The sequence below is a fragment of the Passer montanus genome, unplaced genomic scaffold (assembly GCF_014805655.1).
Source record: "Passer montanus isolate IOZ18808 unplaced genomic scaffold, ASM1480565v1 scaffold69, whole genome shotgun sequence".
NCBI lineage: Eukaryota > Metazoa > Chordata > Aves > Passeriformes > Passeridae > Passer > Passer montanus.
The window spans coordinates 1,840,042-1,855,855 of record NW_024372036.1 but is presented as its reverse complement, the minus strand read 5'-3'; the positions used below and the strand labels follow the sequence as shown (position 1 = coordinate 1,855,855).

The 15,814-nt window shown below is 41.6% G+C and overlaps 1 protein-coding gene across 7 annotated transcripts in view; it reads right to left on the bottom strand.

The window, feature by feature from the left end:
- Window positions 1-820: 820 nt before the first annotated feature.
- ERG (ETS transcription factor ERG) overlaps window positions 821-15,814 on the bottom strand; it is a 141,039-nt gene continuing 126,045 nt past the window's right edge. For 3 of the 7 annotated variants that reach the window (XM_039729378.1, XM_039729380.1, XM_039729384.1), the window contains 6 exons: window positions 14,880-14,960; window positions 12,916-12,987; window positions 7,561-7,629; window positions 7,169-7,225; window positions 5,518-5,565; window positions 821-2,852 (listed from right to left, as the gene is read on the bottom strand). In XM_039729378.1, the coding sequence (XP_039585312.1) occupies window positions 2,332-2,852; window positions 5,518-5,565; window positions 7,169-7,225; window positions 7,561-7,629; window positions 12,916-12,987; window positions 14,880-14,960 (848 nt within the window). In that variant the 3' untranslated portion in view covers window positions 821-2,331. The other 4 variants (XM_039729382.1, XM_039729383.1, XM_039729385.1 and 1 more) reach the window with 3 other exon arrangements.

The window sequence follows — 15,814 nt, the reverse complement described above, 5'->3', positions numbered from 1 at the left end:
AAACCACACCCATCTGGTCTGGGAAAAATGACACAAAAGAACAGCAAAAAGGAGGGATGCAGAGGGCTGAGCTGTCTGGGATTCCTGCAGCAAACACTGTGGAGAGCCACTCATAAATGTCAGGGATGATTTTCCAGACCAGCTCTTCAGATGGTGTTGGGAAAGAATGGATTCATGCCAGTAGGCACCAGATGCAGTTTTGGGGCCCAGGGTACAGAGTAGGAAGCCTCTAAAGCTAGAAGAGAAAAATAAAAACCCCTGCCCTTTGTAAAGAGCCAAGACGGGCTGCAGTGACAAACGAACAAGGCTGCCATACACTCCATTCTAAAGTGGGGAATAATGGAAATTATTCATTATTCACTTTATTTACTAATAATGATACAAAATGTATGAAGGGCAAGGGGGCAAAGCAATTCAACACACAATTCAGGAGGAAGATACATCTCAGGCTGAGATTTTGCAGCATAACTTCAACAAAAGATCATTTCTGAGCATGAATGCTCTTCCTTAGAGGCCTCCCTTAGGCTTCATTTCCAGCCTTGGGCGTGGAGCTGTCGATGAATTAATTGGGGATGGTTGCAATCTCTGGGCCAGAGAAACTCAGCACAGGGATGGCAAGGCACTGTTGAAGAAGGACTGGAAGTGTTTCAGCAGAACTGTCTGGAAAAGAAGACACACAGCACCTGTGCACTTTAAACTCAGGCTGTTTGCTCCTACATTTTCACAGCCCAAAAATCCTGGCCTATTTTAACCTGGTGAGTAGCAGACCTGGCACGGGTGTCACACACAAAAAATGCAAACACAAATGCAAACCACAGTGTCAATCTGAAATTGCCATGCTAGGCCAAGCTTATTTTATTACATACATTCTGCAATCTAAGGACTAATATGTTCATAATGTAAACATTAAGCATACAGAGTTAAAATTCAAGGCCACAATAGTTTTTTTTTGGATTGTCCCTTTTTTTTTTTGTTTGTTTTTTGTGTGTGTGTGTCTTTGGTTGGCCGAGATCAACTCGTAGTGTATAAATGCATAAGTTATATAATAATTATATAAAAAGGAAAAAAAAATAACATTGAACTTGTATACTTCACTCTGACAAACGCACAGCGTTCGCGACTCGGTAAGAAAAACTGGCGCCCGCCTAACAAAAATACTCAGGTGATTTCTGATTCTGGCAGTCAGGGGTTGTCTCTTGCTCTAACCAATAGAAAACAAACTCCCTTAGTAATGATGAGGTTCTGACTGGTAACTTTTAAATATCAGACACAATTCCAGTTTTGCTTTTGGTTTTTTTCCCTAAAAAAAAAAAAAAAAAGAGAGATGCATATTCTGATTTCTCGCTCCTTCTGCTTTTTCCCTTTTCCCACTTTTTATTACTACTGAATCAAGTCTGTTCCTCCTGAAATACTGGGAATGGTATAATACTGAGCAATATGTTCCACAAGTCCAAACAAGTGTTTCTTCATAGTTCCGACGCTACAAAGTTTTCAGTCCTTTCAGTCTCTACTGGTCAAGAAGTTTCTTTCCTCCCCTTCTCACCTTCATCCTCCTCTTTCTCCTTCCTGCTTCCTCTATCAGGTGCAGGCCTCTGATCTACAATCATGCACTTGCCCTCCAGCACGTTCTCATTTCCCACGTTTGGCTCAGGGTTCCTGTAAAACTGTCAAGGAATCTGAAAGTTTGGGTTGTCTTCACAGTTTGAGTAGCTGATTTGCTCTGATGAATGGATCTCATTTGACTTTAACTACAACACTGCTGTTCTATTCCAAATCAGCTTCCACACTAACCAGTCTCTTCTGCTGATATGTTTATATTTTTTTAAATACAGATAGGCTTTTATTTTCCTTTTTTGTTTCCCTTTTCCCTCTCTTTTGTAATGATCCATATACTGTATGTTAGGTCACTGTAGACTTATCCTTATATTGCTGTAGTATAGTCCCAGTTTTGCACTAGCATGATATCAAACTTTACACACAAGCTTATCAACTTTTTAAGACCACCAGCTTCCTTAGGTTTTCCTTATCATTTCATGCTTCTACCTACAATAGTCTCTTGTTGTTTGGTCCACAGAGTCGATGCCCATATACATTACATTTTAGTATCTTAATACTTCTTGGATATTTCCTTTAAATCCCTACTACAAAAAAGTCTTTTTGACATCTATTTTTAACGTGGTTTTGGGTTTTTTTTAATCCCAGCCAAACCTTCACTTGTTCCTTTAGGCACTTAATTTGAGTACTCCAACAGAGTTCACTGCCACTCCTCAGGGACCGAATCCCAGTGAGAAGCAGCTTTGCTTTGCCTGCTGTTTGCTCTCCCCACCCCACTTAGTAGTAGGTGCCAAGATGAGAAGGCATATGAGCAGCTGGCAGCCTGGTGTTGGGGTAGATCCCTCCAGTCGGCGAATTCCAGTACGGATTGGGGGCAGCGAAAAAGCTGGAGGATGTCACGGGCAGGGCGGGGGGGTGGGGAGCCACAAAGTTCATCTTCTGCGGGTGCGCGTGGTACGAGCTCATGTAGGGCAGGTCCGACGGGTATTTGTACATGGACGACTCCGGGGGGTGAGGCTGCAGGGCCTGGGCGATGCCGTGGAAGTCGAATTTGTAGGCGTAGCGCTTGCCGTGCACCTTGGTCATGATGTTCTTGTCGTAGTAGTAGCGCAGGGCGCGGCTGAGCTTGTCGTAGTTCATGTTGGGCTTGCTCTTCCGCTCGCCCCAGCGCCGCGCCACCTCGTCGGGGTCCGTCATCTTGAACTCGCCGTTGGTGCCCTCCCAGGCGATGCAGTTCAGGTTGGCCCGGTCCGAAAGCAGCTCCAGCAAGAACTGCCACAGCTGGATCTGCCCGCTGCCTGCGGGGAGGAACAGAGCGGGAATGTCAGGGCTGGCATTAATAATGTCAAGGCATCGACGCTGCAGGCTCTCCCCGAGGACCCCATTAGGAAATGTTGTGATGTTGGCTCCTAATTCTTTCTATCAGCCAGTCCCCCTTCTCCCAGGACTGTCTCGCAAAACCCTGAAGAGCGGGGATAATTGTAATGTGTCGTGTTTTCCCTCATGTGAGTGGCAGAATGCCATTCCATGGAGATTTAATTGTTACCTAATGTCATTCAGCGCAGACAATTGATGGGGAAATAATACAGCGCTCATTTAGGAAACTAATCTCTAAAGTTCAGCACAAACAGCTTTCACTTGCGTAACACTCGGCTTGTTCTCACAGCATTATGTTGCAACTAAATGTTCCCTGCTATGGAATGAGCCCACACAAAATGGAGAAGTTCAGAGCAAGCTGGGCCCGTGCCAAACCATATCATCCCTTTGCAGCATTTGGGGAAATGCACAACGGAAACTTATTAGCTTGCTGTTACACTGCATACAACCAGAGGGCAAAACAACTGCAGGAACAGTGAAAAGGTCCATAAAATACATCCTTGTCATCATTCTGCTTCCAATGAGTCAAAATGATTATTTTATGTTAAGACACAAAATGTTGCTGTTGTATTTTTCTCACTCTCTGCCAATTCCACCACAAAAAGGAAACAGTCTGCCGTGAACTTTGCAAAAGTGAGGTAGGGCAACAAAATTTGTGCATTTTAGACAAGTGAAAGTAGATTTCAAAGGGCCTTGCCACTGGTAGTCATGTTAGAAGCTTAGCATTTCTTAACAAAGCAACACTGAAATGATGCAAAAAGCAGCTGAAGCAGCTTGCGATGCAATCTGTTTCACAAGCACGGTGTCAGCAGAATTTGCCAACCAGCCTGGATGTGCTAACTCTGAACTACGTCTCTGACCAGGAATAGGTTGGGTTTCTTTCTTTTTTTCTTATCCAAACCAGCTATGTGGGTATAATAAACAAGCTTTTCTTTAGAAAGCTTATAGTAGCAATTACAGTATCGAGCTAGAACAGCATCTGAAACCCATTAGCAGTTTATACTTCAGTGCAACTGAAACCCATATTCATTTAAATTGTATTTATCCAAACTGGCCTTAATGAATTTCTTCTGTTCCATTAACATGCATTAAATAAACAAACAAACAAAAGAATCCATGGTATGAGCAAGGCATGCAAGTTTTAATACATGAAACATAACAAGAGGATTAGGCTTTGAAAATCAATAAACAGTTCAGCACTGGACAAAACACAAATTTTTGAATAAGCAATCCAACATATGTTCTAACATAAACACTTGCCTTCCAAATGTAATATATAGTCCTATGAAAATAAATGGTTGCTGTCAATTTCCTTTTAATGAGAGAGTAATTCCACCGATTTATAAACACACAAAACATGTTAAAGCACAGGAATGATGGCGTGGAGGAATTCCATACCCAAATGTTAAAAAGGCATCCCAATCCAAATCGTGTTCTTGTCATTCACAGTAATGAAGTCAACCAAATGGACACTTGATAAAATTTGGCAAGCCATGATTTATGACCAAATTAAAGGGATGTAGGCCCCCACTTCCAGTCAAGACCAGTGTTGCCTGGAAACCTCCACCACCTCAGGCCATTTGGAAAATCCTATTCCTAACACTTGCTTAATTACTTTCCTCTGCCACACAAAACTGTTTAGAGAATCAGCTAATCTAGAACTGTGCTTGATGTCACTTGGGAGAAAGCGAAAGGAAACTGATCAGCATTTTGGCAATTTCAGGCCTTGAAAAGATGTAAGATTGCTGTAAAAAGAACCATTGTCACTGGGGGCTGAGGAGATCTGTGTGGAAAGAGGAATGTACTCTGGGACTGTCCAGACAAGTGGAACACACAGTGTCAGTCCATTGTGGTGGCCTGTGGTGTTGATCATGGTGCTGTACAGGCACAGCAGTGAAATCTGCACAATTCCCAAGCAGAACTACTAAATCACCCAGAAGATCCCTTGTCATGCTGGTCCAAGGTTGCACTTGATAATCCTTGAGGTGTTTTCCAACCTGAGTGATTCTGTGAGTCTGTGATTGTGTTCTAAGCTACAAATCCCTATCCACAATGCACCCCATTGCCTTTTTGAGGTGGGAGAACATTTTTGAAGTGTTTAATCCAGTTATTATTTGCAAATAGATTATAATTTCCTGGTTTATGTTTTCTTTTTCCTATTTATTTCATCCGAAAATTCTGTATTCATCAATGCCAGTATTATACTGTGTTGTGGATTAACAGAATCTGGGACACAGCTGATGAAGAGTGGTTAAGAGATTTGTACTCTTCTGGAGGGGGTAACTGGAGACCAGATGGGGTCTCTTACACTCCTTAACTAAATCCTGATGTTCAGGAAACTGAAGTGAACTCCAGCTTCAAAGGCTGGACTCTTTGGAGGTCCTTTCCAACCTTAATGATTCTAAATTCCTCAGTCCCAGCCTTGTGTAATTCAGAAATTCTGCAACACACTGGGTATCATCAGCTCCCCCTGAGGAGTGGGAAAATCAGGGACATCCCCTTCCAGGTCTGGTCTTACAGCTGAAGTGGGGACACTCAGCAGTGAAAGAAAGAAAAGCCTCCTAAATGAGCAAAATCCCTTCTCACCTGGATTTGCAAGTCGGCTGCTGGTCGGTCCCAGAATCTGATATGGATCTAGAGAATTGTGAAAGAAAGATTTAAAATCATACAACAGCATTGTCAAATACTTTAGGTACCATTTCTGAACCTTGCAAAGGGCAGTGTGCACTGCCTGATGAAACAGCAGGTCCAACACCTGAGCAAATTTCTCCCTCTGCATGGCAATATTTGCATGTTTTCCTTTCAAACTCGGTGTGCAAGGACATACATTTGCTTTTTGAACTGTATTAATGAGCAGATGCATATATTCAGAATGTAAACTCTGTTATGAAGCATTCTGGTGGTGGAATCCCCATCCCTGGAGGTGCCCAAGGAAGCCCTGGAGGTGGCACTCAGTGCTCTGGGCTGGGTGACAAGGTGGGGATGGCTCACAGCTTGGCCTCAATGACCTCTGAGGTCTTTTCCTAGCTCAGTGATTCTGGGATTCTCTTTTGTCACTGGACTCCAGTGAGGGATCCCATGGATCAACCCTGCAACTGGTGTTTTCAGAAGAGCCTCTGTCAGCCTTACCATGCCTGTAGCATCTCAGTATTTCTCTCTGGAAATGAAAACTTACTTTGGCCTGAAGTCCAGCAGGGAAAAAGGGAGGGCTGTGGCAGCAGGACCAAAGGCAAAGTGAGGGGCTGCAAGCACTGAGCGACCCTGTGGCTTTTACAGCCAAGAAGACAATCAGGTTATGTTCCTTACACATTTAAATAATCTGTGGAGCTCACACATAGCCATTAAAAGGTCCTCAGCACTTACATAAATCATTAGTATATTTCTAGGAAGATTCTTGTGGTTGCAAGGCCAGATTAGATAAAACACTGTTTGGGCAAAATTCAGTGTAATACTTCCCAGGCAGTCTGTGCATGAGTTAATGAGACCTAGTCATGCACAGTCTTGTTTAGCTCTAACAAAAACCAGAATAATGATTTAAAATCCATGTGATAAAAACTGGCTCAGAGTCTTCTGAGCTAAGAATATCCTCTAAATCTCTTTTATTTCCTCCTTCTAACCTTTTGCTGTTAACAAAAGCCATGACTGACTCAGGACCTTTGGAGCGCTCTCCAGATACCTGTCCAAAATACAGCTGAATTTGCAATAAGGGATTAGGTCCCACTCCAAGGATTTGGAGCTCTGAAAATACAAAATGCACCTATTTTGCTAAACCACTACTCTACAAACCCATAAACTTCTGCTTTCTCCTCAGTTTTCCAACAGACTGAGAATCCCTCTAATATTCCTGTTGTGTCTCAGGAGCCAAGTTCAGAAGGGTTTCTGTAGGCTGTAATCCACTCCCCCTCTTTTTTTTTTTTTTTTTTTTTTTTTTTTTTTTTTGCTCAAGCACATTTTCCAGCTGCTGGAATCTCAACCACTGGGGTCTTTTGGCATCTCCACCTTCCATCTTTGTACCCAAATTGTAGATGGATTGTTTCAAGAGCATTTTTATTCTGGAAGGTTGTCACTGCCTTTAAACATTACACTCATCCCAAATCCAGCTGCAGAGCAAACCCCACTCACATCTGGGGTTTTGGTGGTCTCCAGCTGGAGTGGTCTGAACCAGACTGTGCAGTTTGGGTGCCCTTCTCATCATATTCAACAAACCCAGGCAGAATTCAAACCAAGTGACACCCACCTAACTGAGGACGCTGGTCTTCTGTTTTGGGAACTGTTGAGGATGATGGTTGAGTAGCTGAAAATGGAAAAAAAAAAATCCCATATAGTTATTTTTCCAGTTAGGAAGTTACTCACGAAACCTATGAAAGGTCCCCAGGCCTGGAGCTCCTGCTGCCCTCTGCTCCAAGATGGACACAACAGGATTGAAAGCTCATTAAAAGCTTTTTAAGGCTCTATGGTGATGGACTTGATGAAGTTTAAGTTTAAGGAAGGATGTGGCTGCTCACTGACACCTCCCAGCATTGCCTATACAATTGGCTTTCCAAAAATGCACAGATAAAACCCTCCAGAGCTCCCGTAATTCCCTTTGGAGCCTAATCCATGTTTCCCCAGCTGTGCAGATGCTTTTACCTTTTGACTGAGGGCTGGGGTGGCTGTGACTCGTCCATGCTGATCTCCTGGCTTGCTCATAAGGCAAATCTGTGAAGGAAAAATACATTTATTCATGCAGATATGGCCTAAAGTGGTTATGTCCAAAAAGGGCAAGTTTGAGGGGACTCAGGATTGGGAAAATTACTGAAACAGGCAGGGAATTCTTTGTTAAAACCTTTATCATCTTTATTGTCTCTAAAAACAAGAGTAAAAACAACAGTTGTGCTCTGTAGAGGTGTCTGCTGTTGTTGACTGAAGTTTGAGCTGCACTGAATCTTTAGAGTGGTGCAAAGAATCTTTAGAGACAACACAGAGTTCATCACTTCCAAGGTTCAGGGCACCCCCTTTAGTCCCCTTCCTCAGCCCAGCACACCAAGGAATGGCTCACACTGGCATCATGAATCATCTGTGCTAGAACCTTGCAGAAAAAGTCCCCAAGACCTCATTTTATGCATAAATCCTCCCAAATTCAGCATCTAACAGTGTTTCCTTTTAAGAAGACAGGCTTTGGTTGATTTATTCTGTTTTGCTTCTTGGGACAAGCTCCTTAAATTTACACATCTAAATTTTCATTTCCCTTTCTTTCATTTACTCTTAGTAATTACTCTTAGAGTTAATACTCCTACTATTTTATTTCAGTGCTTTAGCATATTAAAAAAATGAAAAAAATGAAACCATAAAAGCTTTCTTCATAAAGCAAATGTAGTAAATTCAAATGTTTGGTTTACCCTTAGAAATCTTTGGCAGTTTCCTGTGCTTTTCCACAGCTGACTTTAACACATTAGCTAAAATTACTGCCAAAATCAGAGACTTCTGTAACTTCCAGTGCCTCAGGAAGGTAGCAGTGCCCACCTGATGGAACTAAGTTGGTGCAGATGTCTTAACTCTCAACACTACTTGTGCTTTATTTCAGAATTCATGTTTGGAAATGAAACCAGAAAGCAAAGAAACAACCCCAGCCTGGCTCTGTGCAAGGCAGATGTATCTGCCCACTTCCAAACATTGCATGGAAATAAAGTGTAATGTAAAATGCACAACCAAATTGCCTTTCATTTATTTAGTCTGTTAGCTCTGCCACCTCCCAGAACCCCACACTTCAACACCTTTGCTTTTGCTGAGATTTGCAACTGATGTTTGTACTGCATTTTCATAATGAATAACCTTGTATCCCTGATTTCTTGAGGGACTATTCCACAGCTTCAGAGCAAATACTGTGAATTTTACAGCTGCTCATCTCTAAGCACAGTATGAATCAGTGTGACCTGCAGATGTCCTGCCCAGGCTGAGACCAACACTGCTGTTTATAAGAGACTTTACCATCTGGCAAAAAAAATCCAGAATTACTCTGCTCATAATTCCAGTGGGTTCTGAGTTCTGTCTGCACAGAGGGGGCTCAGCTGTGGGGGGCTTGCAGGTATCTTGTGCCTCACCTGGCCAGTTCCCTGCTCCATGGCAGGTTCTCTACCTCCTCTCTAGATTCCCCTGCCAGATTCTGATGACACAAGGAACCTGTTTTCAAACTTCCAGTTTTCTACTCCCTGCCCAGAAAAGACATTGTCCTAAGCACAATTCCACCCACAATCTCTTTTCTTTATTTGAATCTCTGCTGTTTATTTAACCCACATGGCACCCCAGTTTGTTTTGCCTTGTCCATTTTAGATTGAATAATCTCCCCTCCTCTCCTCTCCTCTCCTCTCCTTCTCCTCTCCTCTCCTTTCTCCTCTCCTCTCCCCCATTTTTGGATTTCCAAGCCATCAGACACCTGTGCCCTGACAGCCCTGGCAGATGCTGTGTGTGCTTCTACTTGGTGGTACTTGAAACACACTTGGTACAAATTCAGTACTGTGAGAAAAATGTCTTGCCTTTTAACTCATCACATCACAAGATGATCTTTTGACAACACCCTCTCCATGAGAAGAAAAATCACATTATCAGCTTTTTCTTGAAATAGAGCAAAACTCCAGCTTCATGCTTGGTTCAGCACCGTGCCTTGACAAACACGTTGTTACTGCAGATAAGCTGTTCTTGTCCATGAGACATCAGCACAACATGTCCTTATCTGGGACAGATCCCTGATGGGAATGCTCCTGTTTGGTGAGACAAAGCCCAGCCATGTGTCCCAGAGCTCCTGAGAGCCTCATTGCCACTGAAACCTTGTGTTCTCTTGTAAAGGTGACTGGAGAAATCCTCCCTTGCACTGAAGCCCTGCTCATTTCCCATTTTCTATTGTAGTGCCTTAACAATGGCAGTGCTTAATTACTCTCTCCAGAACTGCACCCCAGGATTTGGCTGATTCCCACTGAACATTATTTATTCCCCCCACTCCTCATTTTTGACCTTTTTCATGTCATCAAGTGGCTGTCCCCAGGGTCTGCTTTTGCTCTCACATGAACATGCTTTGTTATGGGAAAGCTTCTTTGCAGTCTGGTTGAAATGTGACATTTAACTCAAAGGAAAACCACAGAATAAGCCAACAAAACAGTTTCCTGAAAGAAAACTGAATTTCGGAAAAAAAACCCCTTTTTCTCTGAATAAAAATTCTGACTTTGAAGACATCCATCAACTTTGAATTGTAAAAGATAAATTAAAACAACACTTCCAAAATCACTACAGTTCTTTGTAGAAAATATTTAGTTCTGCACACAAGAACCCTAAAACCAAAGTGCAATTCCAAGTAATTGTGTGAATGCAGAAAGATGCTGACACAAAACATTTTGTTAAGTGTCATTTTAAATGTGAGTTAGATAAAAATGCTGGAATGAAGGAGCTCACCACGTTTGATAGGTGGTTTAGAACCTTTTCCTCTAGAGAAAATTAACATTTTATTTTTCCATCACACATAGGATGAAACAAATATGGAAATCAAAGACCTGGTCAGGGAACAAAAAAAAATCCCAATTTTGATTCAAGTCCAGTGGAAAACAGACTCATTCCAGCATTTGCCTGAAATCCTCTCCTTTGGAACACCTTTTCCTGCAGGACACCAGGTCCCTGTGGTCTTATGTTGTATGTTCATTTCTGCTGGGAATTACTGAGAGTTTGGGGCCTCTGGATTTATGTTTGGTGATTGTTCCCATAGTTCTGCTTTGTTTTCTCATCCCTATTTGTGCTGACATTCCCCAGTGTCCCTGGGAGCTCCTGGGTGCCCCAGTCTGCTTTAATGCTCCATGAAAATGTTTAATTTATTTGGAATATCACTTCTTCTTATACTGACACTAAGCAGGCACTCTGTCACTCTCTTTATTTTGATAATTATATCAAGTTTCCTCAACCCCAGACTGTGATTTGAACAACTTCAAACCTCTGTATCTCTCAACATGCTCCAAAGATTTTTCCATACTCCCATGGCTTTCCCAGGCATTTCTAAGCACCTCCAAACTCTGCAAAGAGCCTTTTTGATAAGGGATGATTGACACAGCTTTCCATGCAAGGCCACACTGCTGGGGTGTTTAATGGCACAGCCCCATTTCCCACGGGATTCTCCACCCTGGCTCTTCATTTGTTCACATCTTTGGCTGTCACTGTGCCATAAATAAAGATAACTCTGTTAAGTTGTTCCTTCATGAGTGAAGGGGGCTAATTTGGAATCAGTAAGATATGCAAATAACATGTGCCTTGTGCTGCATTTATCAGCTTGTGTTTTCAGTTGTTCACTGATTGCCAAGTTGTTTCTCCCTAATGAACTTCGTGGGTACCTGGACAGGAATCCTGTTTAGGAATCCCTGGGTTTAAGTAACAACAAAATTGTGGAATCACAGAGTGGTTTGGGTGGGAAGGGACATTAAAGCCCATCCATTCCCACCCCTGCCATGGCAGGGACACCTTCCACTGTGCCAGGCTGCTCCAAGCCCCAGTGTCCAGCCTGGCCTTGGGCACTGCCAGGGATCCAGGGGCAGCCACAGCTGCTCTGGGCACCCTGTGCCAGCCCTGCCCACCCTCCCAGGGAAGGATTTCTTCCTTATACTGATCTAAACCTGTAATTTTTCAGTTTGAAGACTTTCCCTGTGTCTTGACCCCCCAGCCCTTGGGAATTGTCTCTCTCCATCTTTCCTGGGGCTCCTTCAGGCCACAATTCAATCACCCCAAAGCTTCTCTTCCCCAGGCTGAACAATCCCAAAATAACTTAAGATGTCCATTACTGATGACAGGATAATTAGCCAGTGCTTAATTTGTTTCTTATGATACACTGATTTAATTTCTATTGTAAATAGTTGTGGGGTGTTTTGGTGAATGCCTTATGAAAGCCAAATGTATAAATTGGATCAGCAGTTCCCCTTTTAGCCATTAATATAAACAAACAAATCTAGCAGAGTTTGATTTCCAAGGATCCAAACAAGTTGAATTTGTTGATATAATGGCCTGGTAGTTGTTTCCTTTTCTCTATTTTCTCATTATCAATTACCAAATCTACAGACATGCATATATACATGTATACAAGACTGTATAAAATAATATCTGTGTGTACCGTCCTGCACTCTACCCTAGAGCACAAATAAAATAATTCTTGTTCAAACTCCCTTTTTTGATGTGCCAATATCTCTTTTCACCAGAGCTCAGCCAATTCCAGTGCATGTCCCTTCTGAGCACTTGGATTTTTGCCCCTGGATTTCCTTTAAATTCAGTATTTGCTGCAACTTCTCTTGATGTCCCTTAGTACTCTGCACTCATTATTGGAAAAGCAAATGTCCAGATTAGGCATTTTTCCAGCATTTTTTGTGGTGAAGGATGATAAAAATAAAATTTTTGCCTTCATAGCCACATCCTCACCTTTAATTATCCCCATCAGCCTTTCACAAATCAGCACATCCACAAAACTTGCACAGGTTTTTGCACCTTGAGAACTTCCTTATGTTTTGATTTTCCTTAAGACTCTTAAACTCATAACCAAATGGTTGTGAGTTCTGCTTGCCTCAAACATAAATAAAATGTAGACAGCAGTAGAAGCATATATCCTGCATCTTTAGAGTATTTTTCCACAACAGACTTCAAATAAAAGGGAATTTTAGCCTCGCGTTACAAACAGAGAGGTGAAGGGCATTGACAGGTGACTGTGCTGGGACAGTGCAACAGAACCAGTGAACAGAGCTCAGGTATACTGAGCATATGTAAATTATCAGAATTTTGCAGTTTTGTGGAAGAAATGGACTTATTAAACTGCTCTATTTAATTACTTCACTCTAGTCAATTATATAGACACATATATATGTGATTTAAGTATATAATGTGTGTGTTCAAAATAGAGCCTTATATTTATGAAAAGGGAAAAAGAAAGAGATATTTCAAGAGATGAAATGAGTAAGATCACAGAACACAAAAAGTGGTCATTGTTCATACCTGGCCTGGTTGTAATTCTTTGTGTTGCTTCTGGATAAACTGATGTGTTTGGGAAAATAAAAGTGGCACCTCCTGAAGAGAAAGAAGAGGACATAACACCTAAAGATTCATTCCCACAGTCCCTAAATCCACCAGTATTTTCCCCTCCTGTAGAGTGAATGAGTGAAGAATCTGAATAACTAATTTCTGCCTTTGGACTGTTAGATATAAAAATTCATTCCAATAGTCTTTACATCTATGTAATTCCACTCAAATTACTGGATAAAAGTCTGTGCAAAATGTGTTTTAAGAAGGAGACAGTCAAGCTCAGGAAATCCCTTCTACCACAACATCTCCACCTGGGAAAGTGGCTTTGTACCCCCTGAAATAAAACCTTTTTGCCTTCATTAGTGCATTCCCAGAAAGGTTCATATTTTCAGCAGAGACTTTTGGGTCAGACCCTCAGATATCTCATTAATCTTTCCCAGAGTGAAAAAAAAAAGAGAAATATTGAGCTTGATGTAGGAAATGGAATCTCCCTTTTCTCAGGCATTGAAATTACTCTGACTGCACCAATGGACTTCTCATGACCCTCTCCAGGAACATCAAAAAAGTCAATTACTGCTGATTTCAAGAACTCTTTTTTCTAAGTCTTTTGCGGCCCACTGAAAATTGAACAACTGATTTCCCATATGCTGATGATCAGCACACCATTATTCACACTTTCCAATGACAGATAATCTCATTTTGGTGAAATGAATTTCAGAATATTATTGTCAGTGCACACACAGAGAAAAAGATAACACACAGAACTGCTGAACAACACTTGGATATCCACAAGTGGAAGATGCCTGGCAAATGAGAATCTCTAAAGCCAGAGATGGAAAAGACCAAGTTCATCTATTTTTAAAAAGGATTTAAATCTTATCCAAACCACATCAAAGTAAATGGAATTTTTTTGTTGCCTTTGGTGGGTTTGCAGCAGGCCTAGAGCCCAGAGCAGGACGTTGTTTGCCACTATGACCAGTAGCAAACCTCTAATGTCAGGGAGAGATCTTCCAATCCACTGAATTTTGCTATGAAACTCAGAGTGAAAAATGAAATAAAACATGGAAGAAACATTGCTATCCAAGTTTTGTTTTCTTTTTCTTTTGCATTATCCTTTGTATTATCTTTTTCCTTTCTCATAGAGAATTGTTATTTCTGGTCACTGTAGGTAACTAACACCCTCAGGCATGATCATGCAATATTCCAAACGTCTTTTGTAGGGATATAAACCACATTATTTGTACAATTCCATGCCATCCTCTGCTGCACAACTGTTACAGCAGGTTAAAACAGATTCTGAATTATTTTCATAAATACTTTAAGCTGCATCCTGAAAGACAGATGAGGCATGTGTCATTCTCCTGCCTAAACTCAAAACATTTTTGTGCCAAATTAACCGAAGGGTGAATATCAACAAAAATAATTTTAAATTCAGATCAGACTTAGTGGAATTCCCAGCTCAAGTCCCACAGCAGCTAGAAAATGAGATGAGCTAACTGCCTAAAGAGCAATTTTATTGATTCCCACAACATTTAGCTCATGGGAGGGGAGGCATTCCCATCCTCCAGAGCCCGAAGCACTTCTGAGCTCCAAGAAGCTTCTAGGGATCCATGGAGTAGATCTGACAGTAGAATGGACAGAAGGACCATAAAAATCCTCAGATAAAAGGCCCCAAACCTGCAGTTTTATCCTGTGTCAGGGACCCCATTCTCTTGCAGGACACAGAAATTTTTGCACCATTTTTGCACCACCTGGCCCTGCGTGATCTCACCTTTTCTCTGTGTGTCTGTGCAGAAAACACACAGACAGCAGGGAGGGGGATTCTCTTGCCTCCCTCCTGATTTACCACTTCCATTTTTTTTAGCAAGCAGCCCATGGAAAGGAATCCTGTGCTTTTAGAAGATGACCTACAGCAGTGGGAGCAGTGCCAGCATTACCTGTGTTTCTAGCATGCATTAACCGTGGAGAGTTTTGTAAGGCCTTATCAACATCATCTGAAGTCAAATGTGGAAGAGGAGCTACAAAACAAAACAAAAAGCAACACCAAAATGTAAAAAAAATAGTGAATTATCCTTTTAAACCATATTTTCCCCTGACAGGATTGCCTGAATGTGAATCTATCAACAGCCTGCAGTTTGGAGAGAGGTGTGTGGGCTACAGGGTAAATTAGGGCATTCATTTATCCAATATCATAATTTGTTGTTATGAATGCACAAAATTTCTGGCTGGTTATTGACAGTGTGCGTGTGGAGGAGACTGCACCGCACTGGTGTTGCAATGCTTGGTGGTTTTTTCTCTAAAAACCATGTTGATTTTAACTTCTTTAAACTGAAGCAAATTTTCCTCAAGCTTAGGTGAAAGCCCTCAATCCAGGTAATCCCTAGTCCCTTTTTTCCCATTGAAATTCTAGCCATGCACTACAATTAATTTGCATTTGGACTTCAGGGACTGTTCCTTTTTTTACATGTATTTACAGAATTTTTATTCAATTCAGTTGAATCTTCCTGATCCTACCCAGAGTACAGCAAACTCCTGCCATTCGTTAGAATCATGCCTGGAATTCACTTTATGAATCAATGTTTGCACTCTCGTTTTGTTAAAATGGAAAGAAATGAGTATGTGACCAGAAAAAACATCAGCACTGAACCCCATGTGATTTTTCTTCCTGCTCAATATGCTTCAACTCAATTTTTCTCTGAGATGGATACTTAGAAAGAGTCCCTACTTCTTCTCTTTGATAAACATGAGAAAATTAATGAAAATCTTTTGTGATGAAATGAAAAATCTTTCATAATGAAATTAATGGGAATCCTTCCACCAAACTCAACAGGACTTGGGCTGGCCTCCCTGTTATGCTCTCAGGAACAGCAAC